This window comes from Ursus maritimus, unplaced genomic scaffold (assembly GCF_017311325.1).
Source record: "Ursus maritimus isolate PB19 unplaced genomic scaffold, ASM1731132v1 scaffold_25, whole genome shotgun sequence".
NCBI classification, from domain to species: Eukaryota; Metazoa; Chordata; class Mammalia; order Carnivora; family Ursidae; genus Ursus; species Ursus maritimus.
In genome coordinates, this window is record NW_024425008.1 from 22,337,577 (window position 1) to 22,363,833 (window position 26,257).

The following is a 26,257-nucleotide window of genomic DNA, read 5'->3' on the forward strand; positions in this document are numbered from 1 at the left end:
AAGTGTTGGCAAGGATGTGAAGAAAAAGGAACCCTTGTGCTCTGTTGGTGAGGATGTAAATTGGTGTGGCCACTGTGGCAAAAGTGTGACGGTTCTTCAAAAAATTTAAAAAAGAAATACCATCAGATTCAGTAATTCTACTACCGGGTATTTACCCAAAGAAAACAAAAACACTAATTCAAAAAAATATATGCTCTCCTATGTTTATTGCAGCATTACTTACAGTAGCCAAAATATGGAAGCAACCTAATCTTCCATCAACAGATGAATGGATAAAGACATGGTGTATACTTACAATGGAATATTACTCAGCTATAAACAAAAAATGAGATCATGCCATTGGCGACAACATGGATGGACTAGTGTTTCTGATGAATGATTGTGGTTGTGGTGATCGCTTTTTTCTCTTCTACAGGCTCATACCTTCTGTTAATAACACACTCCAAATTCTTTCCCAGATTCCAATGAAGCTCATAGGCCCACAGCTTGCATTTTCTACACTTTTTTCCATCTTTAGTCTTGAGGAACCTTCCCCAATCTCTACCATTTCTCAAAAACCACAACTGGATTTCAAAAAAATCTTATTTACAAACCCTCCCTGTATCCTGGGATATCGTTCATCCAAGTCAAGAAATCTGAATGAATGCAGAGCAATTAGGTGGTTTATAACAGCCGCTGATATTAAATTTCCTATCTTTGTCTATCTTTTCCTGTCCAAAGACCTATCTTCTTGTCAGAGAAGACAGGAGGAAAAATAGGAGTAAGAGAAATTCTTCCACATCGCTTAGGGCTCTGTGTTGCAAAGGACAGAAAATCCAGCTCCTGCTCATTAAGACAAAAGAAGGAATTACTCAGTCTTGGCTGTTGAGTCAGGGGTACTCTGGTTTGAAGAATGTTTGATCTAGGGCCTTAAAAGCGTCACCAGGATCTAGTTTCTCCCCATCTTTTGGCTCTGCTTTTCTCCATTCTGGCTTCATTTTTGGTCTCTAGGTGCTGGCAAGATGGTAGCCAGAAACTCAGTTTTATATCATCCCAAGCTCCAACCCAAAGGAAGAAGAACTATGTCCCTACAGCATATAAACTAAAGTCCTGAGCTTGTATGTCACTGATCCAAATTGGGTTAGGCACCCACCTATGAACAAAATAACCATGCCCAAGGGAATGAAAAGTCTCTCATTGACTAGAACTCACGTGCTCACCAAGGCAGCCAGGAGTGAAGTCAGTGCCACTGAACCACTGGATTGAAAATGAAGGGGAATCAAAATCTTTATTCAAAAGAAGGAGAAATGGATACCAAATCTCTAAAAAAAAAAAAAAAAAAAAAAAAAAAAAAAACTGCTCACCATATCCATTTCTCCATCAACAGCCCATCGACTATGAGCAGCAAAGCATACTTCAGTATTTTCATTCTGGCATTAAGGGAAGATCCACTTTCTGTTTGCCACAGCCCTCCAATACTCAACACCCTTGAAGCTCCAGCCCTTCTGATACTATTCCTTAGGTACATAGGACTTTCTTACAGCCATCATGGGCTAAGTGCTCACCTGGCCTCCTCTGTGACACAGAGTGCTATGCTCTCTCCTACCCATTTCAGTTCCTTATAATCTAGGAGGTCCAACTTACTTTCTTTACAAAAACTTCATTCTTAAGCTGACACATATGGCGTTGCCAATATTTGATCTTCCCCCCACCCACAAATGGCACCTTCTATGGTCAACCCAACAAGCAGTTCCTGAGACACAGTTTCTCACTTTTCTTCTTCTGCCACAGCGCCCATGTCCCAATCTCTGACTCACGTTTCCACTTCTTTCTACCTTGTTGGGATCTTATCCTTCTTGGTCTCCTGTTTGTATTGGTTCTTCTATTCTGTCAAAGCACGCTTTCCTCGAAGCCCACACAGTGCTCCTTTGCACAGCTTCCTAAGAGTAGGAAAATAAATCCTACCTTGCTATCCAAAATTTAATAAGCAATAACTTGTATTTCTACATTGAAAGTTCTCCAGAGTAGTGTGCATTTGGTTTAGCAGTGATCTCTACTCTCACTTTACAGATAAAGATATGGATGTCCAAAGAGACCATATGAATTTCTAATTACCGTCAGAACTGGATCTGGAGGCCAGGTTCCAATTCAGTTGCTCTTCTTATTAAATCACATTGGACTCTCCTAACTTCTGCAGTTTTTATTTATTTTTTTAATAAAGATTTTATTTATTTATTTGACACAGAGAGAGAGACAGCCAGCAAGTGAGGGAACACAAGCAGGGGGAGTGGGAGAGGAAGAAGCATGCTCCCAGTGGAGCAGGGAGCCTGATGTGGGGCTCGATCCCAGGGACCTGGGATCATGCCCTGAGCCGAAGGCAGACGCTTAATGACTGAGCCATCCAGGTGCCCCACTTCTGCAGTTTTTAAAATGCAGAACCAGCAAACAGCAGTATTTGGTTCCTCGGCCAGATCTAATCAATTTGGTTTCATTTAATAACAAATAATAACATGAGCGTCTGCACAGCGCTTTACAGTTTATAACGTACCTCCATTTTCTTAATCCCATTTGCTCCTGACATAAACATGCCTGAAGTAGATATTATTATCTGATGCAAAGACGGAGGCTAAGGGCAGTCAGATGACCTACTCTTACTACTGCAGTTGGTAATAAAGGAGTCTAGACAAGATTCAAACCTGGACTTGTGTTTCTCCTCTCATCTTCCATGCTGATCTGCTCACCCTGGGGCCATGCAGTACTCTCAACATTAGGGAAAAGGGGATTTTTAGTCCCGATGCCATGACCTAATTTACCTAATTATAAACAGAGCGATTTATCACGGACTGAGAGATCAGGAAGGAAACCAACACAAGAGCTGGAGAAGCACCAAGGTAAGGAAAATGACAACAGGGCGAGAAAAAGAAAAAAAGTATAGTGAGTGAAGAAGTGAGGACAACACAAAAGAAAACCCAGAAAAGAAATTGTGATAGCCTAAGAGACAGCAGCAGCAAAAGACAGTGAGATGGGATAAAATGAGTATATTAAAAAAAAAAAAAAAAGGCAACAACAAACACATTATCCCAAAGCCCGCAGGTGCTAGCAATTCAAATAAACGTATAGCAATTAACAGAATTAACACAGCCTTAAATAGCTTGGCTCACCAGATGTGGACTCCTATCAGGGTTCTATAAAATGTAAAGTTATTACAGATTAAACCATTAATCATCTGTTCAGAGACTATCTCTGGCTACAAAATCCCATTCGGTTTTAAATGGCTAATAATCACAAAGGGATGTGGGATGTAATGTGCACAATGATGTTCTACCCAATCCTTTTTCCTTTAAATATGTGTTCCACACTCCCGATTCTCCTGCTTCTCACTCCTCCCCATTAGAGACTCCATGAGCAAAAGACAGGTGAGACAGACCAGGCTGTCCCAGACACCCCAGCAGCACTGAGCTTCTCCTTGGGCAAATGGGAGATGGAAACAGAGAACCAACATACTGGGGGAGAAGTAGCAGACTGAGGAGAAAGGAGGATGGTGTGCAAAGAATCAAATCAAGCAACAGGAAAGATCCCAACACGTAGGAGGATGCTGCGATAGGCCTGAGGAAGTTCCCTCTCCCTGGTCCTGAATCTGATAGAAACACTATCATGCACCTCAGTCCGGACTTGGCTTTCCTCTCCTACCTTGTGCTTCATCCAATAAGAACAGCTCAGCAATACCAAGCACAAAGGAAAGGATAAAAGTACATCCTGAAAGGGAGGGTCACTGGAAACTGAGATGGGAGTCAGAAAGAAGTGCTTTCCCATAGAAGTTTTAAGATTCGGAAAGGCACTCTCCAGGCCCAAGGCCACGGTCAATGGATCAACCCTCCCAACCCTGCTCTTCAACTTCCTAGGGCAAATATATACACCAGTTGGAAGTAGTGGATGGACTAACTTCAGTTCTCAAGTAATTTAAAGCCTGATGGATAAGATGCCAACCTGACTGTGTCATTCTACTACTTAAGATCCTTCAATAGCTCCCTATTAACCTAGAAAATAAAGTCCAAGGGTAAAGTATAAGGTAAGGTTCTCTATGATCTGGCTCCTACCTAACTTTGCAGCTACATTTTCAAAATTCTTCATCTTATAATTTGTGCCCTGAAATGAGCAAAGTGTGATGAGTTCCTCACCCAAACACTACTGTGAGCCCTGCGCCCAGGCCTTTGCTCATGCTGCCCCATGTCCTGGAGCTCCACTCCCTCTGTTCTGCCATGTTCACTTCTGCTGGTCTTCGAGACTCACCTTGGGCATTAGCTCCTCCACAGAGCTTTCCTGAACCCCAGAATATATAAGTCCTTCTCCTCAACAGCCCCACTGCACTTGTGAATGTCTCTTTTTACTAACCATCTTTCATCAAAATGATATCCATGTATCTGTCTCCCCCACTAACTATGTGGTCCTCTAAGGTGGGAACCGTGTCTGATTCAACTCTGTATCTTACTTAGCACAGTCCCTGATATCCTGCAAGGTTTTAGGACATTTCTGTTGGTCTAAATTCCACCGGATTGTAGAGCTCCATGAGGTGAGCTCGTTCATTCCTTTATTTATTCCAGACATACTTATTGTTTCTTTTTTTATGCCAGGAGCTCTGCTGGGTTCTGGGAAGACATCTGTGAACAGAAGAGGCCTTTGTCATCATAGTTAGCTCACATTTTAATAGATGGAGATTGACAGTTGTCAAACACATGACCGAAGGCAACAAAACAAGGTAATGATTGAGGGTGCATGCGGTGGGTTTCCCCACTTCAGAAAAAATGAAAGGACTTTGGTGGGGCAAACCTCAGACTAAAGCTGGTTTTCCTCCTGACTGTGACTTGCCAATACAGGACATATGGAGATACCACCCGTGCTAATGTATACAAGTGTGTGGTTATATTTGTATTCATAAACTGTTTGTAACCGGTATCACATATCCTTAATAATTATAGCAAAATACACATGTCTGTATGGTTTTACTTTTATGTATATTATTTCGTTTAAGAAGAACAAAACAAAGGTCCTAGTATATAATGTCAGGGAGAAAACACACTCAAATAGGATCAGTGGTTTATTCCAGGCTGTAGAGCCAGTGACAAAGCTGGTATTCCCAACCAGATGTTCCGATTGTAAACCCAGTGTTCTTTTCTTTATACAACGATAGCTCTGCCAAAGCCTTTTCAATCCTATTCTTCCTAGAGGAAGTTCCAACCCACTCCTCTTCACCTTGCTGAGCCTTTCTATAGAACGCTTCTCTCGAATCAGATACGTAGGAAGTTCCTGAAAGATTCAACTGTTGCCATGTCAAGATGTTCTTTACTGATCCCAAGAAAATCACATGGCTAATAGTGCCTAGAAGCATTTATCTAAAATAGTAATTTTACAAACATGTTTATTTATAAGATTATTTAAACATAATTAATTTGCAAACATGTGATTTCACTCATTAAATGTTTACTGAGAGCCCACTAGATGCTAAGAACCATTCTGGAGCTGGAAACCCAAAAGACCAAAAATAAGACCCGCACATTAAAATGTGGAAACACAGGGCGCCTGGGTGGCTCAGTCAGTTAAGCATCTATCTTCAGCTTGGGTCATGATCTCATTGTCCTGGGATCGAGCCCCATGTCGGGCTCCCTGCTCAACAGGGCAGTCTGCTTCTCCCTCTCCCTCCCTCACTCCCCCTGCTTGTGCTCTCTCTCTCTTTCTGCCAAATAAATAAATAAAATCTTTAAAAAAAGAAAACATGGAAACACAACAAGGAACAAGATGCTGAATTGGTAGTGTTTAAGTGTGTAAAATCTTGTATTGGTAACTACGGTGTGTGGAGAACCACAATAGTGTGAGGACAATTTGGACAGTCTCTGCGATGGCTTTTACAGCAGTATGAAGATAGGAAGTGTGCACCCACATGAAATCCACAATCATTCTGCTCAACAGTGGAGCCAGAACTGAACTTTTGAGTATTGAAGGAACGGTAGTTCCAAAGATAAAGCCTATTTTGTACCACACACAAAGTTATCCACGATCTTAGAAGAGAAACTCTGAAATCCTTTTACCATGTCCCCATTTTGAAGAAAATAATACATAAAAGTGCCCAGCTCGGCTTAAGGCAACACAGAGTCACAAAGGGCAAGCAAGGACAGAAAAAGGAAGAAAGAGATAGGGAAGAAGGGCTTGTTAAATAACTGGACACTGCTCTGAGGGTAAAGAGTTAAAGTGGGTATGTGGAATTTATCAAAGAGAGAAATCCCAACCTAGCTGGAAGCTTCCACCGTTCACTAAATTGTCAAAGACAAATAACCAAGAACAAGAGAAGAATTTCCCAGACCTGCCCTACCAAAAAGTGAACTGTAAGGATTAAGTGGAAAGAAAGAATATGCCACGTCTACTTGAGACTTGAAGTTATCTGTTTAAGACACTCAGAGAGAGGAGAAACCTTCCCAAATCCCGCAGAAACACCACAATACCATATGTAACAGAGAGATGGGGGTGTAAGTTAATGGAGTTCTCATTTTGCCTACCGTTTCCCTCAGCATGGGCAGAACTTTCTTTTTTCTGACTTGATCTGCTGCTAGCTATGTATATATTTTTACTACTAAGTACTAATTATTTCTGTTATTGACACCGTTTTTCAGAACTGCCTTTAATTTTTTTTTTTTTAAAGATTTTATTTATTTGACAGAGATAGAGACAGCCAGCGAGAGAGGGAACACAGCAGGGGAGTGGGAGAGGAAGAAGCAGGCTCACAGCAGAGGAGCCCGATGTGGGACTCGATCCCCGACCGCCGGGATCACGCCCTGAGCCGAAGGCAGACGCTTTAACGACTGCGCTACCCAGGCGCCCCCCAGAACTGCCTTTAATTTTTAAGCTATTAAGTAAGACTTTCCATGGGCTTTTAAGCTTTCTGCTCTCTACACCTGGGCAGTGTGTATGCGCATGCATGGGTGCATGTGGGCGTGTGTGTGTGTGTGTGTGTGTGTGCATAAAGATTTTATCTACTTTAGGTTTTGTGTGGATGGAGCCATCAGAGATACCTCTGTGTTTTTACGAGGTTTGTTTCAAAACGTTCAGGAGCATCCTTCCTGATTGCTAATTTGCAGTTGGGAAATTACTCCTTTGCCTCAAAATACATAATTGAGAGATGGTTCAATATAATTGTGTGCAGGGGAAAATTAGTTCTAGAGGCCACCCCTAGATCCTGTCTGGGAGAAATCCTGTCCACGCTCAGGGCTGTTTCACTACAAAAAAAAAATGGCTGCACTCTCCACAGCAGTCAATGCCTCATTCATTCCTGAGCCACATACGTGGTTGCAGAATGTTCCTATCTATTTCTGACAAGAGTACAAATCCAGTGTGTGTGATTTAACACTGTTTAAGCATCTTTCAGGGTTCATTAGACACAGAGCAGTTTATACCTTTATTCTATCCAAACGGGAGTAAATCCCAGGGCAGAAGTGCTCTCTGTCCACTGCAATTCCATCAGGAACGACCACGGGTGTCTCTGTGGCCAGCAGAGGACTAGCTTACGTCCAGCAGAAAGAGGAAAGCCCTTTTGGGGCTCTCTTCTGTAATCTGTCCTTCAGACCAAGAACAATACAGAGCTGTAATTGGATTTTTCCCTCCTTTATCATGTCTCTCCTTCCCACCCCTTCCTCTCAACTCACAGGCGTTTACTACATCAAGGCTCAGCTCAAATATCAATTCTTCTCTGAAACGGACTTCCCCCTAAAATGTATCTGTTTCCTCTAATTCTACTTAATCAGAACATTTAGCCTGTGGCACTGAACACACAGTGTCCTGAGCCGTACTTGTCCACCTCCTTCCTAGAACTATCTCAGCATGGAGACCATGGCTTGGAAAGAGCCGCTAAGTTCAGTTACAATACAAACACAGTGCCCAACGATGACTTGATAAATGTATCCACTCCAGAAATACTTATTATGCACCTACTCTATGCCAGGCATAATGGGCGCAACTCCTATCTTGACACAGCTTTCAGTCGAGTGGCCTGGATGAACGCATGTACAATGCCATCTCATATGATAACCGATGTTCACCAAATTTCAAATACCCATAATAAGAATAAAACATGTGCCCTGAGAGGAGTCTCATAACATGTCACAAGGGATCTTTATCTACAAGAAAGAACACTGTTAGCTTCTCAACGAATTTCCCCAGGGAAGGGGTATAGATATCTCAGGCAATCAGGCTTGGCGTAGATTAAACAAAAATGTGCAGTGCACAGCTCTGATGACACAGTATTCTGAAAGAACTCTACCAAATCAAGTCTGATTCTTTTTGCCTCAACAATTGACCTTAGAGAACTTACACTTGACTGAAGCCCCTCTGCTCTCAGACAGAGGTCTCAACACATCAGCTACAATAGTAATAAATGAGTAATGGCAAAACCCCACTGCTTTCTCACAGCTGCTAGCTTTCAGGGGATGGAAAAAAAAAGAAAAAAAGAAAAGAAAAAACCAGTCTTCTGGACCTTAATGTTACATTCTGAAAAACTTCCTTCATCTCAAATAATGAGACTCTTGGGAACACTGAGCTTGGCAAAGGTAAAATAATACATATGTTATGCTTTAGAAAAGACACACAACCCCAAATTGAGCTACTTTTAGCTAGAGCTTCCCTACTTGCCAAGTCAAAGTACAAAAGCAAACTTCACAATGTGTAGTTCCTGTACTATCAAAGTCCTTTCACCTCTGTTGTTTCATTTATAAAGCACCGCTACCTGCGGGATACAATGCCCCATTAGGCAGATGAGGAAACAGAACCACAAGGCATGTAAGTGGCAAACCCAAGGTCATCCAACCAGTTTATGCGGGAACCAAAACCTAGGACCTTGCTTCCAAGTCTAAAGTCTTTTTCGTTACAACCGATGGCCTCAAAGAATGGATTAGAGGACAGAGCCCCTCACTGAACTGGAAATTCATTTGACCTTGGGACAGTCGATGAATTAAAGAGACGTGACCTTTACCTCTTTAAGGCAGCCCATGAAGTTGTTGCTGACGGGTGAGCCTGGCAAGTCCGCGGTACTTGGGCTTCCGCCCACGTAGAAGAAGTCGTCCGAGCCCAGCATGGTGTAGTCCTCTTGAGTGTAGCCTGTCGTGGTAAGGATGCCATCCACAGAGATTGTCACCTGGCGGAGGGACATAGGGACAAAAAAAAAAAATCCCAACAATGACTTTACAGTCCTATCAAAATCCGGTGGCATCCCCTACCTGTGGCGTCACTTTCATTAAGATTTTGGTGAGATATTCTTTCTAATTTGGTTTGATTTTGGTATGTGCAGCCAAGTTCCATTTTCTGGTCTGCCTTCCCTGCGACCCCAAGCCTCCAGCATTCCTGTGCAGACTCCCGGGAGACTTCGGGGGAATTGCCAAGATGAGCCACTTGCTCTCCCCACTGCACTCTTTACTCAGTCAGGCTAGAAAATGGAACTATCCTCAGACGACATCACTTGTCTCAGTTCATTGGTAAAATGATTGTTTCTTTTTTGAATGATTATTTACGGTGGTAGTGAGAAACAGCAAAGGAGACATTTGACAATGGGGTTTGTTAGGGTTGGTCTTTGGTGGTGGATGGTTTTTTTTCCTTTTTTCTTTTCTTTTTCTTTTCTCTTTTATTTGTTTCTTTGGGGGCTCACACCACACTGACAGACATGCATTCGGGGAGGGAAGGAGAAGGGTCTCGTTTTTGATATGTCATGGATGGTACATGCCATGGACTAGCCCAGGACACCAACCCCTGCCCACCCTTCACTGCCATCACCACCACCAAGAGAAGAAATGAACCAAACCAAAAAGGCAACTCTAACAAAAAGAAAGGAATATGAGGCATAATAACCAAAATAAAAATAATAATAATGCCCACAGGGAAGAAATAGCACCCACACGCCCGACATCCATGAAAGGAGCAGAGGGCAGAGAGAAAAGGGGGCCTCAAAGCGTGCACACACCATACGCTGACACACCCATGCGAAAACCATTAGTAGCCCAGAGAAAAGGCGGAAGAGAAAGGGCAGGGAAGTGGGCAGGGGTGAGGAAAACCAAAGGGAAGAATCAAAATCCACTTCACACTTACATGCTCTGAACAAAGTGAAACACAAGATGGAAGTAAGAACAAACAACCAAAAAAAAAAAAAAAACCCAAAAACAAGAACAACAAAAAAAACCCCAAAAAACCAAAAACCAAAACCACTCAAAACTAAAGGGTTGTCTTTCCCCTGCCTGCCACCTCCCTCACTAAAAAAAAAAAAAAAAGAAGAAGAAGAAAAAGAAAAGAAAAAGTCCAAACCCAACCCCAAAATATATGAAGGATGAGAGGAGAATGAAGAAGAGTGGAGACAAAAATGGAGAGACATAAGAGCATGGAACTGGGCTGATGATCGACAGGTTGTTAGTAATGAGGAGGAAAACGGGGGAACACACTCTGATGCCCATGGGGAAATCCACGAGACAGGAACATGCCATGCAGAGTCTGTACGGAGAACACACTGGCAGAGCTCCCTTTGGCCACGGTGGGGAGTAAGGTGAAAGCCGGGAAAGGAAGAATCAAGGAAGTACTTTCCTCCCCAGATCACCTGTGGCAGCCGTGGCCACACCAAAGGGAAAGAAAAATGGGCTTCAGGAGTGGGGAGGAGGGAAGAGAAAGGAGGAAGAGTGAGAGGGGACAGGGAGACACAGAGAGAAGAAAGTCCTCAATAGAAATCCTGTTGCCCCTAGTCTATAACTTGGAAGTTGCAAAATAAGAAAACAAAACAAAACAAATTTAGCTCAACGGGGCATCTTTGTTTAAAAAAAAATATTTTTCCGGGGAAAAATAAAATGACAAACTGGAGGAAAGGTAACTGTCCCAACCAAACTCCTCCAAATACCATTTCCTGGACAGGCACGTCCCCTTTCATTTTTTTTTTCTTTTTTAACAAAAAGAAAGGCTTGCATTTAATCCAACAAAAAAATTTTAAAAGAAGAAGAAACGAGTCTAAGGAGGATAAAAGGGGGGTTTGGGAAGGAAAAGGGGGGCAACACACGGCAAACCCAAAAAAAGAGACAATAAGAATGATATCTACCAGACAATGTAGTTTGTTTACCATAGCGTGTCCGATGCCTGAGTGCTTTGCGGAAAAGGGGGAAGAAAGGAAATTAAAAATTGTGAACAGAACGATTGTTAATTAAAAAAACTAAAAACAAAGATGAGTCGTTAGGGTGTTAGTACATTAGTCGGTTAGTAAAATGACACATTGCATGAATGATCTCGTGTTAGTTTTTCAAAAAAAAGGCACCCGACACAGAAAAAGAGAGTGGGGAAGACAATGAGACCACGACTCTATGGAAAACCTTGGCAGCCAGGGAGGAGCCAGGAAAGGAGCTGCAATCCACCCTGTCATTGAACTCCCCCTTCGGAACACTGCTCAGACCAGACCTCACCCCAGTTAGAACTAGCGTCATACTTACTTTCCAAGGGCTCTTCTGAATGAACACCATTTTCCCCTCCCACCCTCTAGCACAGCCCACCTATCCTGAAAGAAAACACCCCTAAAGTTTATCATTTCACATGTAGATAGATAGGGAGAGCTAAAATACCTATATCCTGGTGAGTTTCGTTTTGTTTTTTTTAATATCTGACTCTGACTACATGCATGGATAATGACTTTCAGTAGAACGAAAACAACAACAACAACAAAACGTAAAGCATGTACAGGTCACCTCTAGCATAGGAAGGCTACATGATGTAGCTTATTCTGGATTTCCATAGGTGATTAAAGATCCATGACTCCCATGATTTTGTGTAGATGTGTGAGGCAGGAGGGGGACATTCTCCTCTTGCCTTTCCTCTTGGTTGACAATAACTGTGTTGTCGGAGTGTATCAAAATAGTTGGGACTCTTCTTTATTTCCCAATGTAGTTATTATTTTGTTTTCCTTACCAGAATGCTGCCCATTGGAACTGCTCTCCCCCAATTCCCCTTTAGAAAGTACTTTTCAAGCTTTTAAGCAATTTCTTGTATGGATAACAGAGGGGACTGGCAGGTTAAACATGATTAAAGAAGCCCTACGATTTGTCTTCTCTATTTTCAAATGCTAAATGGCCAACACACCCTGAGCTAGGAGGCTGGAAGGCTGGAAGATTGGTAACCCCAGTTTTGTGTTTGTGGTTTCACTAAAACGGCATTGCAGGTTAAAGCAATTCACATGAGGGCCATGTTCAAGGTCATGGGTTTTAAAACAAGACCAAAAACAAACCCAGAGAAATGCATCACTACCTTGGTCCCTGATCCCAGTGACAGTTGCAACAGACAGTTCACATCCCTTCCTTTAATCAGAACCCCAGTACAGTAGCTGGCCATGGTCCTGACTTGGCTCAAAGGTAGAACCATGGGTAGATGACCAAGAAGGAAGAAATGGGCAAAGTTCTGCTCCATTTAGTAATGAATACTCCCGGAAACCCCAAGTAAGCATTCCTCAGATGAATTTTTGCCACAGAAACCATTCGACCTTACCAAAAAAGTAGATGAGACAGTCATAAGCTTGTTATCAAATATTTATGAAGTAATTTACAGTTTAATTGAAATAGACAGGGGCTTCCAACCCCTTCAAATGTCTCCTACAGAACTAAAGAAGATGTTATAAATGTTCTTTTAATGGGAAAAATAATAATCTTAGATGATTCAGCACTGAAAGGATTACATTTGCAAAATCAACTCTGCTTTTCGGAGATTTCCCTCTCTTTCAATAAATTGCATTTGGATGCAAAATTCAGTCAGGATTTCAATGAAGACCAATTTTAGGTGCACTTTCAGTATGAGATTCATATTCCCTCTGCCAAGAAATGCCCCCAACACCCTCAGGCCTCTGTCGCCTTGTCCAGAGAACTGAGGGCTCTGCTCAGCAGCATCGTTGGTGACCGACAGACACATTCACCTTCACAACATATTGAATACTCAGCTTATAAATCGTGCACATGTCACAGTGAGTCTAGCACCCAGACCATGGAGGAGCTCATAATCCTTCTGGAACATAAGGTGCTTTGCATATTTAGCCAGCACACATGGCTGGGGAGGATTGTAATCACCATTTCACGAACGGGAACTGGTGTGTGGCAAGGTTAAGTGGTTTGTCCAAGGGCACTGAGGGAGCTGGGTCTTAGAACTTGGAAGAGAAACCCTCCAGGGTTGCTCTCTTCTGCTTGCTTGGACAAAAACAGCACAACCCATGTTTGAGAACAGTTTGGTTTCTCCCCCACTCAGTTTAAAGGATGGAACCGGGGCCCAATTCTATTTTAGAGAAGTGATTTTAGTAGAAATAAAAGTGAGCCTTTCTCTGGCTATTTGGAATCATTTTAGAATGGCAAGGAAGTGTACGGAGTGGGAGAGAACCAGAGAAACAGACTGGTTGGTAGGAATCACAAGCTGACCCTGCTCCCCAGTCATGTAGGAAAATTCTCCCCTCCACTGACTAAAGCCTAAAGGGCATTACTGTGTGCCTGCCAGTCAAAACTGGCAAAAGGTCATATTTTACTTTTTGGTCTAGTCTCTGCAACTCAAACACATTGCGCCCTTATACATTAGCAAATGGAAATTCAACTCAGGCCCTCTTGACAGCTGAGTGGAGTAAGTATGGATGGGGGATTATTAAAGAAAACATTAGCAATTGGATCCTTTGGCCTTGGAGGAAAAACAGTACACTGATTCAAAAAATGTCCAGTCCCAACAGTATTAAGATGACTGGGTGGGGGGCTCTAAGACTTGTGTGATTTGGTAATGTCACCACAGAAGAGAATCTCCCAACCAGGTGGCTTCCTCAACATACTGAAGTGTTACAATGGGAGTTTTGAATATTGTGTGTTCCCAAGGCCTGTGAACCTTCTCTGTTCACTTAGCAATACTAAGGAGTCGCCCTTTTATCAAACAGAAAACATATGCAAATACCTGTCCATTCTTAGGCTTTCATATTTACATTAGAAGGCATTAAATCAATCACATTGCAGAAGAAAATCTGATAAGCACTTTCTGGAAATTTGCATAATGTTTTCTGATTAATAAAGGATGAACCCTGTCTAAGTGGGCTTAATGACAAATCACAAGGAGAAAAACCCAGTGCAAATAGCAACCCGGAAAGCGGCATCAGCACAGAACTTGACTTTTATAGGAAATGCTTTTCTTCTTCACTGATGTGGGCTGGTGAGGTGTAACTATTATCACTGTTGTGACTATTATTATTCGTTATGAGACTGCAAACAACTTCACTTGGCTAAGGCTTTCTGAGAGCGTTGTCACCTGACGGAGTTGCCTGCTTAGAATCGGCAAGCGATGGGAGTTCTCAAGCACGAACAGAACCAGGAAAAGCTGCTCCAAAGTTGACTTTTTTATTTGGGTCCTTCCACTTTCCAGGCCTCCCAGTCAACTGAAGAGCCTCGGAGGTAGAGACAGGGGCAATAAAGTAGGACCACCGCACCAAGGAACAGAAAAAAAGAGGAATTCAGAAAGATTCCAGCTAATTCATTCTAAGGCTACAGGTTAACCTAACAACAGAAAAGAAAAAAAGAAAGAAAGAAAAGAAAGCAGAGGAGGGGCTGTAAATTAAAAGGAAGAGAAAAAGGAAGACTTTTTTCTGGAAGGAATTAAAATCATGGCATCGTGGCAATGGCTAACTTAATTAAAAAGAAAAACATATATTCAAAAAATGAGGAAAATCTAGCAAGTTGCAGAACCAAACACCGTCCCTAATTGAATTTGACAATAATACAGCAAGACTCAAACATAATTAAGAAAATGATAAAAAGGAAAGCAGAATAAAAGGAAAGTATTTATAACTTTTATTATTTACACAACCGAATTTTTTTTCTGAAAAAAAAATAAGCATAAGTGGAGAAGTGAAGTAGGAGGAGAAACATATTTTCATAATCTTTCCTTGTGCAACTGCAAAGACTAGGGAGAACGTTAGGCTTCGGCAAATCCAGAGCTGCGACTCTACCCTTCTCCAGCTCATCGAGCACCTGCTCCACAAACCTCCTCCCCAGCTACCCAAGAGCAGCCTCCGGGCACTCTCTCCCCTCAGCCATTACCTGCCGGAGGTTACGTGTGACTTTGACATCATGCCAGGCGTTGTCGTTGAATTTTCCATTCACTGGCTCCACGATGGCCTCAAAGGCCCCGGACCCCAGGTTAATGACCAAGGAGACCGCGCCATCCTTCAGAGCCAGGTTGACATAGTCAGCCGACTTGCCAGTGTGCAGGATGAGCCCGTTCCGCTGCCAGGTCTTAAAGGACAGGGTGATCTCATCACTGCTGCTCTGGATCGGGTTCTGAGACAGGTCGTAGCACAGGTACTCGGAGCCTCGGAAAGTGGCCACGTTCTCCTCTCGGGCTGTGTGAAAAGGAAAGAGGAAAGCAGTCACCACTTGACTGGCATGAATCATGTATACGCGAATACCAAAGAGAACATGGCCCCCCAGGGCGGTGCCCCTGCCAGGGAGCTGCTATCCACAGGAGCTCCCTCCAACTCTTCCACCAGACCTGTGTCTAAGTACCAGGGAAACCAGGAGGACAGTAACTGCCGAGAAGCCATCTATCCTCATAAGGGTAGAAGACCGATGCAATGGTGTAGGAGAGCTTGCTGCCTTTCCTTCCCATTTTCCCCAGAGAAAAACCTAGAAGGAAATTTTATGCAAAATGGTAGAGTGAGGTTTATGTTGCTTTTACTTCAATGATGGCTTTTAAATGCTTGTCTGAGAGCTGGTTTAGAATGGATAATTAACTGTTCTGACAAAGGATTCTTTATCTCTAGGTACCTTTTATTGACCAATAACTAAAAATCAATTACCCTGAAAGATCTGGCTCTGATTTCCATCCATAAATAACCCAGCTAACTTTGGTTTCCATGGTACAGCCCTGAGTCCAGTGGAATGTGACAGGTTATTAAACAGGAGGCTGGACCTGCAGAGGTGATCAAGCAGATGAGGCAAAGGGAACAGAATGGAATTTGGTGATACGCTTTGACAAGCTAGCGTCAATAGCTCCCTTTCAATTCAAAGGGATCTCTGCTCTGGGGTCTCCTAATTTAGATGGCCCTGGTCGGACGCTCCTATAGAACATCCAGGGTGAAGACAGCATTCCACTGGAGTGTATACTCTCTTTCAAGGCCATACCCTGGGATCCTCTAATTGCCTACCCAAGGAGCCCCAGGCCTGTTTCCAGGGCTTCTGCAAGCCTCTGCCCCGGACTCATTTTCCAACAGCAAATCATGCCATTGGTGTGCGTACCTCAAGGTCTGAGCACTAGCAATGGGGGACCACTTGCAGGGAGTTAGACAGAGCCTGGCCACGTGGGCATCCACATGCATTTATACCAGAGCCCTTGTGGATACAGGATGGAGCCAAAGGTGGAAAGAAGAAGGGGACAACCAGAGGGGCCGATTCTCCCTGTGCTAGCATTGCCCAGGGCAGAATGCTGAGGAATCCAAAAATTCTAAGTGTGCGCCTGGCTTACCAGGTAGTTTCAAAGGTGTATTTGTCAAGGTAATGACATGTTTTATTTAATCATTTGTTGATGTAATTTATAATTTCACAACCCAGGATAGGGACTTTCATTTGTCCCCTGCCAGGCAGCCCACTGAGAATGGCCCACTGCATATCAGGGTTGGCCAAAAGCACCTCATCATGAAAGGAAATAGGCAACAATACAAGGTTGGATAGGCAGTTTCCCATTACAGAGTGGGGGTTACAAAGTAAGGTTGAGCAAGTTCTATTTTCTCTTCTAGAACTACACTTCGGCCTTCATAACCAACGTCAATTCCACCTCAACTTAGATCTTTCTCAATCATCACAGCCCTTGGTAAGTCACTTAAATAAAATAAATATACTTTCATGATTAGATAAGAACTCTCCCCACTCATCATATGGGAGAGATGACCACCCACTACAGACTATATTAAGCTAATTATAGCCTCATGACAGCCTTAAAACATGAACCTCAACTCCGTATTCCAGAGAATTAAAGAAGAGATCAGGCTTGTCCTGTGTATTTCAGAGGGTCTCAATGATACGCGTCTACCTGCGTATTTCTGTTTGTGTGCACGCATTCGTGAACGTACACATGTACACACACACACTGGTATAAGCAAAAGGGACCTGTCTACCTATAAATGACCACAGTGTCTCATATATATACATACATATATGCGTATATATATATATATATATATACATATATATATGTGTGTGTGTGTGTAGCAAGTACTACTTGGCAAATAACCCATGTCTGATGCTTTTTTACCAAAACAGCCAAAAAATAAAATCATGGAGCAGCAATTTGATACCATCTATATGTTTGAAACAGATCTATCCAACCCCCTACTGCCCTGTCTATTGTCATGATTTCTTCTCTCATTTCTGAAGAAATGGCTCTGTTAAAATGCAACTTGATGAGCCTTGCTCAGTAGACCAGGAGGTGAGCCTGACCTGGAATAAAAGAGGGCAAATCACATGCAGTTATCATCACTGAACTCTTTTCCTACAGATGCAAATGTGCACAGAGCCAACTACTCTGCCTGTCCTTGGAGCTTAGAAGGGATTTTAGAGCTTGCCTGATTTAATGCCCCCCTTTTTGATCAAGGAAGAAACTGACAACTAAGAATAAGCATTGCCCAAGACCACACAGTTTGTGTTATTCTGGACTTTTCTCTAAATATCCTTTTACCCATCACTTTGGATGTACCACACGTTCCTACTCTACTAAATGGCATGAATGATTCCGCAGAGCCATGCATTAACTTACAAACCATCCCAAACCTTGGATAAACTGAGCCGGAAATTTATTTCACCCCACCCTACATAAATCACACTTACTCACCAAAAGTAATGTTCCCCTTCCCCCCTGGATTCTGGGTGTGTTTAAAGCTACAGAACTTATTTTATGTGGAGGCCATACAAGAAAAATGACATCACTGTAGAGAAGAGAACATCAATAAATAAACAAGAAATAAAACCAACGTGAGAAATCGTCTATGTAAATCACATGCATATTTATGCTAATCTCCATGCAAATTCACCAACAAAGATTATATGTAGCTGAGCGCATCCCTTTGCAAGTAATCTAAGGAAAATGCTGTAACCATTCACAACCTTCCCAATCTCTTCATTCAATGATGAATTTTCCCAGCTTGCCTCTTCCCTGGGCTGGAGGAGGATACCAAGAGCAGCATCACCCCAGATTCTGCGATCTCCTCCACATGTCAATACACAATAGACACCTGAAAGCTAGTCTCTGAGTCATAGTCTAGATAAGCCTACCTGTAACATTTTTCATGCATGGGGTACCTTCCTCCTGACTGTGTGGGGAGGAAAGGCATTGGCAGTGCAAGACCTGGTCTTTAAAAGAGCAAATGAGGGGCATGGAAGAAGAAAGAGTGAGAACCTTGAAGAAAGCATTCTTTGCATACTCTCACAACTGATTTCTCCTAAGATCCCAATCTGTCTTGATTTTCTTCCAGTAGCCAAAGCTTAAGCACCTTCTTATCCCCTTGAAAGCCATACTAAATTGACAATGAATATAACTAAAAGGCACAAAACTAAATAGTGACAAACACATTTCTAAGCCCACTCAATTCTCCAAATTCTCCATTAGAAAAATGTAATATTGCCCCAAATTTGTTTTCTATATTTAGTGTTTGCACTGAGAAGGAGGTTGAAGAGACAATGCAGTCACCTTGCACATATTCAAGCTAAACAGGTAGAAACAATGGATGCAGAGGATTATGTAAGAGAGTACACAACAGCTTAGCATAAAGCGCCAGCTTGGCAAGAGGGCACGCACTGATACGGCTAATGGACTGTTTAGATCCACTTACATCATATCACCCCAAAGTTTACAATCAATTGCATAAGTGTTAAAATAAAAATGTTATTCTCACTGCACAGAAAGCAGAGCTCGACTGTATGACAACAAATCACTTCCCCATTATCTGTAAGTGTCCAATTGATTAAACACTAGATGCAATCTAGATATGTATAACCCAAGATTTTAAATCAGTTTGCATAAGATATATAAAGTACTGATCTTTCAAAAGGCTTGTTAATCCACGTACGATATATAAATAGCATTAGAAGTATTTATTCAATTCTATATTCCACCCTCTCCCCCCCAAAAAACATCCAACTAGAAATTTATATAATAATATCTCCATTTCCCTGAGAAATAGCAAAGCAGATTAAAATATTCAGTGTAATATGTTTTTACCATGCAATCTAAGAAGTGTGGAGAAATGCATATCACTGTTTAATTGAACCTGTGGTTGCTGAGAGCTTGATGTCTCAGGCTTTGTGATCAAGAAATTCGGGCTTTATTCGGAAGGTTATGAGGAGCCATGGCACAATTTTACTGAAAGGATGGAGGGTCTGATTTGTATTTTTAAAAGATCACATAATCTTTTAAAAAGATTTTGCAACTCAACTTATGTTGGGTTGAGAGTGAACTGAAAAGAGGAGGACCCTGAAGGCAGAGAGCCCTGTTAAAAGATGAGAACATTGGGGCACCTGAGCGGCTCAGCTGGTTAAGCATCCAACTCTTGATTTTGGCTCAGGTCATGGATCTCAGGGTCATGGGATCGAGCCCTGCATCAGGCTCCCTGCTCAGCACTGATTCTGCTTGTCCCACTCCCTCTGCTCTTCCCCCTGCTCGTGCTTGCTCTCTTGCTCTTGCTCTCAAATAAATTAATAAAAAAAGGTTGAGAACACATTTGAACTACTTTCTTGGGGGTGCCCAGGACTGGTTCAACCTCGATGTTGATACCATTCCTGAGAAAGGTTTGCCTTTGGCTGGGCAATAATGGAAGCAAACAGTTCTTAGGAGAGACAACCCAGGAGACTGAGAGACAGAGGTACTGGCAAACCACAGACCATGGGAGGAAGCCAGAGTCTGCACACTTACGATCCAAATGCGGCTGTGGAACCAAGGGGTAAAAATTGAGGGACAATGATAGAACCTTAGACATTAAAGTCCTCAAGGAAGAACATGTCGGGCATGGGTAAAGGAAGATTCTAGGTCCATTTGCAAATACATGTGCACAGTTTCTTAAATGCCATATATTCCCCAATGCTTTCTTAGTCATTATTTATAAACTCTCAACACTCCACGAGGTCGCTTTGCTGGGATAACGCCAATGGGAGGAACTGGAGGCACGTAGTTTAGATGGGTTATCCAAGCCACTGGAAAGCATTCAGGCCAGTTCCAAAACCTTAGTCCCCTGATTACCACTGCATTGCTTTTGCTATGACATCATACCACCCCCTTGCCAGGAACTCAAACTCTCAAACAGGTACCTAGGACACCCCCCTACCTGTTCCTACAACTGCAAGAAGTTCCATGTGTCAAAAGGAGAAGCCACTAACAATGACAGGAACAGTCCACTCAGGCAACAGGAGCCTAAGCCAAGGAATGGAGAGTGGGGCTGGCTCTAGCCCAAAATTCTCTAGCAGCTGACTGGAGAAAGCCAAACTGGGAAGATCGCACTCTTCACCTCCATCAGAGGACCTTGGAAATGGAAGTTTTAGACACCACTTAGAAGAGACGATTAAAATGCGAACCCCTCTGGCGTGGCTATAACCACACCCTGAGCAGAACACCTGCTGTGCTTCAGAAAGGGAGTGTGGAAGCCAGCTTTCTGAGGATGTACCTCAGACACACAGGCAAAGCCGCTCTCATCTCTGGATCCTTTGTCCTTCAACTGGCCTCCCTGCAGCAGCGTGGCACCGATGCTAAGATAACGCTCGCTGGTGACCCAGGCCTGGCCCACCCTGGAGCTCACGGGACACCAGAACACGAGGGCTGCTGCTGCCCTCCGTGCCAGACAAAGGGATGGCCTGTGGTCCTGAGGCCAGCCTGCTGATGCCTTTCCCCGGGTGCATGGACGCAGCAGGGACAGATGGGACTGTCCATCCTCCAGTGGGGCAGCCGCAGTGAGAAGCTTCGGGCTCTCAAACTGTAAACTGACATATCATCCACTTCTTCCAGTCACTGCTTCCCAGGGAAAAAAAAAAAAAAAAAGTCCTGATGATGACAAAAGCAGCACTGAGCAGGGGATACACAAAGCAGAAATGAACTCAGAGAAGTCCTCAATTCCCCAACTGCTCTGTTCATTCCTAGGGACGCTGCATAACCACTCAATTCGGAAAGGTGCCTTAAACTGACACAGCCATTGGGGTAGTTTGCTGGCAAAGGAACAAGCTATAAGGCAAAAGTGAGTTTGCTCCTGCGCGATTCTGTTCCCTTTCCATGTGACCTGCTAAGAATCCAACATCCAGAACAAGAAGGCCCACCTCTAAGGGATCTGTGGGCACACCTCCAAGTTAGCGGTCGAGCTGTGAGATCATCCTGTTTGCAAAAAACGAGGGAAAAGCAGAAATCTCTTTTACTGGAGTGAATTCTATTATACATCAGCTAATGGGACTTCCCGCTAGAATTAGAGGAGGAACACGCAGAGTAAGAAAGGCAAAAAACTGTACAAGTAAGTGCCCTCCTGGTTCTTGCTGTCCCCTTTCCCTTACAATGTATTTTAGGGCCAAAAAAGCATTCGGATAGATCAAACTGCAGAGCCATCCCCCAAGGGGAAACGATGAATCCTTTACCTGCCACATCCCATCATACAGGTATTTCAAAAGCAGAGTGTACCAGCAGACAGCAAATTGTGTCACTATGAGCAATCCTGCAGTACAAAAGAAAACACACAGGAAATCTGACCTCCTGGAGCCATTTCCAACCCTTATCCTCAGACTCTCTGTAGGAAAGAAGCAACAGAGAAATAAATGGACTTTTCCACACTGCCTGGGTCACTCACTAGCCTGCGGATGCTTCTTGAAAGTGATGAGAAGGAAAATAGTAAATCAAGTTGTCACTTGGAAAATAAACAGCTAGCATCCTGGCGAGGGAAGCTGCCTCGGTCCACAAAAGAATGGCCTGGAAAATCACGCTTCACTGAAATCACTAGAAAGCTAATGGCATCCTGAAGTCGGCATTTCTCTCGATTGCGTTACAATAAAAGTTAAATTTTCTGTTCATTCATTTAAGGAATACGGATTCACAGGTGCCTACTATGCACCAGATGATGTGCCCAGTGCTGAACGTACCTGAGCCACACGGCAACCCCGTGAATGCGAATAATTAGCTGACGCTTTACTGAAGAAGAGAAACTGGAAAGCTAAAACAACTCGAATGCCTACTAAGTGCCAGGCCGTGACCCAGACTCACGCTAAATGGGGCCATTTCCCTGTCCCTACAACGCCACAAGAACATTTCCTCCCCATTCTTCAGAACAGAATGGTTTTGGAGTAACACTTGGACCTTCTCTCCTTTACCCATTCGCTTCCTCCAGTGAGAGTAGTGGTTCATCCACTCGGTGACCGAGTAAGGGTCTGACACCCATAGGTCCACGTTTCTTAATGAGGTGGTCACTATTCCCATGTGTCCTGTCTTTCTTTCTCCTACAGATCTGCCCTTCCTCCAAGGACTGAGTTCTCCTCTAGGTTCTCCCACGCAGCAAACCTATCAGAGTGGACCCTGCCCCTGCAGAAGAAGGCCTGTGGTTTTCTAGTTCTTCTCCCTAGGGCTAAGTGGTTGAGTTTAACTCCGGGAAAATCACAAGGAAGCCAAATTTGGCTACGGATCAAAGCCACATTCTCTAACACAGCTCTACCAGCAAGAAAACTGGTGTCTGGATCCTTGACCTGACCACCCATTGGACTCTTGTATCTGTTCCTCAATGGATTCAGAATGTTATGGCCGTCACCTCAGACAACCAGTCCTTGGACTGCTTTCACTCTGGGAAGGTAACAGACACATCTGGAACCACATGAGGTCAATGACAAGTAAATATATCAATGATACCAATGACTTTAAAGCCAGCTCTATGCCATAGTGTTTACTAAGATACATTTCTTGAAGTTACATGGAGGATACGAGTGATGATAATGGAGAAGAATTTAACCCTGGTTGTTCTCCTGGAGATAAGTGTTAGATTGAGATTTTAAGTTTGGGGATAAAAAGAATTACAGAAAATACACACACACTTACAAATCTATATACCCCCTTGGATCAGTCCAAAAAGAATACTCTATAAAGGTTTATGTTTTCCTTTCAACCTGCTTCTTTTTCAAAGTTACACAATAACTAAGGCAATTGTACTGGAATACCAAATGCCTCTTTGTGAGACTATAGCCCATGGGCTTGATGAGGACAAAAAATAAAATAAAATAAAATAAAATAAAATAAAATAAAATAAAATAAGGAGGGATGGGGTGCCTGGGTGGCTCAGTTGGTTAAGCGTCTGCCTTCAGCTCAGGTCATGATCCCAGGGTCCTGGGATCGAGCCCTGTATCAGGCTCCCTGAGCTCAGCGGGGAGTCTGCCTCTCTCTCTCCCTCTGCCTCCCCCCTGACTCATGCTCTCTCTCGCTTTCTCTCTCTCAAATAAATAAAATCTTAAAAAAAAAAAATCAGAGGGGACAAAAGCTGGAGAAGAGGGGATGGAAGACTGTAGGTCTGATACAAACAGAATTAATAACTATGAGAAATATCCACTGTGATTCTAGAGCAGGAAACAAATCATCTGGAAAGATTTTTGTTTTTACACTGGCACAGATACTGACCCTAACTGTTACCTAAATTAGATACTCACTGCATCCACACATACTGTCCAGAAAGGAACATAAAAGTCATGAAAGGTTCACAAACTTTGGGAAAACTCACACAGATATTAAGATACTTAGAAGCTGAGTGCCTGGGTGGCTCAGTCAGTTAAGTGTCTGACTCTTGATTTTGTCTCAGATCATGATCTTGGGGTCATGAGATCAAGCCCTGTGTTGGGCTCCGCGTTCAGCGGGGTGTCTACTTAAGATTCTCTCTTTCCCTCCCCTCCGCCCCTCCCCTCCTGCTCTCTCTCTCTCTAAAAAAAGATATTTAAAAGCAATCAATATGGGTTTTAAAACCCATATGGACTTTTAAAATATTTATTTCTGCCAAATCTCTTTCACCCAAGATGAAAACAAGCACCCTCCATAACCAATCATCAGGCTGGCGTCAGAAGACGATGCTCTAATTGACCTCCAGCCTCAGTAAGTCTGTATCTGTATCATCTTGTTGGTGAAACTATCCACCTTTAAGTATCCGGAGAAAATAAGACAATTTGGTATTATGTGAAACTTCCTACAGATATTTCAGGAACTCAAACGGCTCCTGTTCCTAGAAGAGGAAAGGTGATCTAGAGACTGCCAAGTTTCATCTGGGTGATCAACAGGGAAGTATAAGGTGTTAAAGATTTTTACCTCATGTTTCCTTCACTCGGCCCAGAATATATAGAGAATAATGGACATAAATTGGGGGTAGCCAATAAAGTTTGTCTCCACTAATTCACACACACACACAAAATGATCACTAATCATTATATATTACAGCTCTGTTCATATACAACAAGAACAGAAAAACACAGAAGCAATCTACACATCAATTTCTGGTAGTGTTTACGTCTGGAGAGGGAGAGAAGAAATGGAACCAGAGAGCTACTCAAATAAGACTAAGCCTTTATGAAAAGGGTATAAAGCAAAAGTGGCAAAAACATTAAGATTTGTTCAAGCTGCAAAATAGCTAAACCAATGTTTATAATATCCTCTACGACAGGGACTATATGTTTGAAATATTTCATACTTTTTATTACAAGAAGCGAAATCTCTGCCGATGATTCTAATGAAATACCTAATGGCCCAATAAATCCTGAATGATTCTTTATTTTACATGTTGATGTCAACCCTTCAATCATCTTTTGTGAGTACCCGTTTTTCATGTTTTTGAAATCTCCCACATACCCCCAAATGTGTTAAATAAAGACACATGGAACTGAACTGAAATGCAGCTGAACTGATCACAGAGACTCTAATGTCACCAGTTCTTCCTCCTGCCCCCTCGCTGCCTTCCCCATTCCTGGAGACCCATTGCTCAGTGCCCTGGCATCAAAGAGTTCAGTCTGGCTTCTTAAGGACAAAGGGATGAAATGCTTATGGGAGCCGAGGAACACAGAACCCCCAAATTTGTTACTGAGGGAGCACTCAACGTCAAGTGCTGAGTGCAGGGGAGTCCAGGGTATGTCGCAAGCACATCTACACAAGCCTCCCAACCCTTTTCCCCCCTAGAGCAGAATGCGATCATCCTAGTTCTTTAAGAAAATCCCCACTGAGAAATCTGAATCTGTGCCCATGCCTTTGGCCTCCCCCTGCAGCCGGCAGCCTGGTTCCTCCTTTGTTAGCACTGTGGCTCTAGCCTGCAAGTCTAGACAGAGGGGCTTGTTAAAAGGCCTTGGAGTCAATGCCTGGACAAGATCAATAAGGCTTTTTATGACACAATGAAAACTTTCTATTTTGTTAAATGCAGCTAACCTACCATTTCTGCAGTACTTCTTACAGCTTTCAGTGCTGAGCACTACAGCCCAGGAGATTAAAACCCTGTTCAGAGATACAAACTGGGGAACTCTGCCAATGCAGACGTACAAATCCTAGAAACCTGTGTCATGTCTTCTTATTTATAGCTAGGTGTGCCTCTACTTTTCTTCCCAAGAAAATGACCATGGGAATGGAGGCGATGGGGGCAGATACTGATAAAAAATAAAATTGCCCCACTTCAGGGCTCCCAGGAAGGGAGGGACAAGGTCCTGGGTCTAAAGTAATTAAAATGAAAGCATCTGAACCCAGGGTTGGATGAAGATGGGGTATGTTGAAAGACGGTGGGAAGAGTAAGTTCTCTAAAATGTAGGCAGACTTAAAAAACAAATGACCTGATTTAAGAAGCCTAAATAAAGGAGAAAATCTTTAGTGACTGCAAATTCAATTCTAGTACCAACAGTGCATGTAAAGCTCTAAGAAAGTGGTCACTTCACTGTCATCATTGTTTCATCTCAGATGATTCACAGAGTCTTTTTTAGAGGTAGGAGATTTTTTTTTTCCATAGTATAAAAATGGCAGGAAATTAACATTTATTAAACCTATTATGTTGTAGGCTTTTATAGAAAGAGAAGCCCAATAAGATAAATATTATCTATATAGTATTTGACAAAAATTAACCAAGACCTGTTTTGATGATTTAAGATACAAGAGTTCAAAACACTGACCATGAGAACCAATGTTAATATTAATAGAGATAACATATTTGTGTTCATGCGTCACCTGAAAGAGGAGCTTTTCCACTGGGATAACTTGGTATATTTTT

General features: G+C 42.8%; 1 protein-coding gene across 5 annotated transcripts in view; it reads right to left on the minus strand.

Annotated features, from left to right (window-relative positions):
- Positions 1-26,257, minus strand: part of NRXN3 (neurexin 3) — a 1,447,337-nt gene that overhangs the window by 1,060,824 nt on the left and 360,256 nt on the right. For 4 of the 5 annotated variants that reach the window (XM_040641595.1, XM_040641594.1, XM_040641597.1 and 1 more), the window contains 2 exons: positions 15,081-15,382; positions 8,993-9,154 (listed from right to left, as the gene is read on the minus strand). In XM_040641595.1, the coding sequence (XP_040497529.1) occupies positions 8,993-9,154; positions 15,081-15,382 (464 nt within the window). Of the gene's footprint in view, positions 1-8,992; positions 12,572-15,080; positions 15,383-26,257 lie in introns of those variants that run through there. The other variant, XM_008699130.1, reaches the window with a different exon arrangement.